The sequence below is a fragment of the Hippocampus comes genome, unplaced genomic scaffold (genome assembly GCF_001891065.2).
Source record: "Hippocampus comes isolate QL1 unplaced genomic scaffold, H_comes_QL1_v1.1 scaffold301, whole genome shotgun sequence".
Taxonomy (NCBI): Eukaryota; Metazoa; Chordata; class Actinopteri; order Syngnathiformes; family Syngnathidae; genus Hippocampus; species Hippocampus comes.
Genome location: NW_017805928.1, coordinates 94866 through 95513, shown reverse-complemented (window position 1 = coordinate 95513; position 648 = coordinate 94866). Strand labels below are relative to the sequence as shown.

The 648-nt window shown below is 69.8% G+C and overlaps 2 protein-coding genes across 2 annotated transcripts in view; both read left to right on the top strand.

The window, feature by feature from the left end:
- Window positions 1-648, top strand: part of capn2b (calpain 2, (m/II) large subunit b) — a gene marked incomplete at its 5' end in the record, with an annotated part of 20202 nt that overhangs the window by 9585 nt on the left and 9969 nt on the right.
- aars2 (alanyl-tRNA synthetase 2, mitochondrial (putative)) overlaps window positions 1-648 on the top strand; it is a 6168-nt gene that overhangs the window by 1521 nt on the left and 3999 nt on the right. The window contains exons 4-6 of the mRNA XM_019889659.1: window positions 53-244; window positions 337-481; window positions 550-648. Coding sequence (XP_019745218.1) covers window positions 53-244; window positions 337-481; window positions 550-648 — 436 coding nt within the window. The remainder of the gene's footprint in view (window positions 1-52; window positions 245-336; window positions 482-549) is intronic.

The window sequence follows — 648 nt, the reverse complement described above, 5'->3', positions numbered from 1 at the left end:
GGGGGGTTGCGTTGTCGGTCGACGTGATGACATGGAGTCGCCGCCGCCGCAGGGTTCCTCCCGCCCGCCTTCTGGCGTTCGGGCCCAAGGAGAACTTCTGGGAGATGGGCGACACGGGCCCGTGCGGCCCCTGCACCGAGATCCACTACGACGGCGTGGGAGGCCGCGACGCCGCCCCCATGGTCAACGCCGGCCGGCCCGACGTGCTGGAGATCTGGAACCTGGTCTTCATGCAGTACAGCAGGTGCCTCGCCGCCTCCCCCTTTTTTTTTTTTGTTGTTGTTTTTGGGGCCACCCGGGTTGAAAAGCGCCGGACGGCCCCTCCCGACGAGACAGGGAGCGCGACGGCGAGCTGCGCCCGCTGCCGTGCCGCAGCGTGGACACGGGCTTGGGGCTGGAGAGGCTGCTGGCCGTCCTTCAAGGGAAAAGCTCCAACTACGACACCGACCTCTTCGCCCCGCTGATGGACGCCATCTTTCAGGTAGTCGGTCGGCTTCGGCCGCGCTCGCGAGACCGAAGCCGCCGACCCCGTCCGTCTCGCTCCTCCAGAGAAGCGGCGTGGCCCCGTACGGCGGCCGGACGGGGGCCGAGGCGCGAGTGGACGCCGCCTACCGGGTGGTGGCCGACCACGCCCGCGCCCTGGCGGTC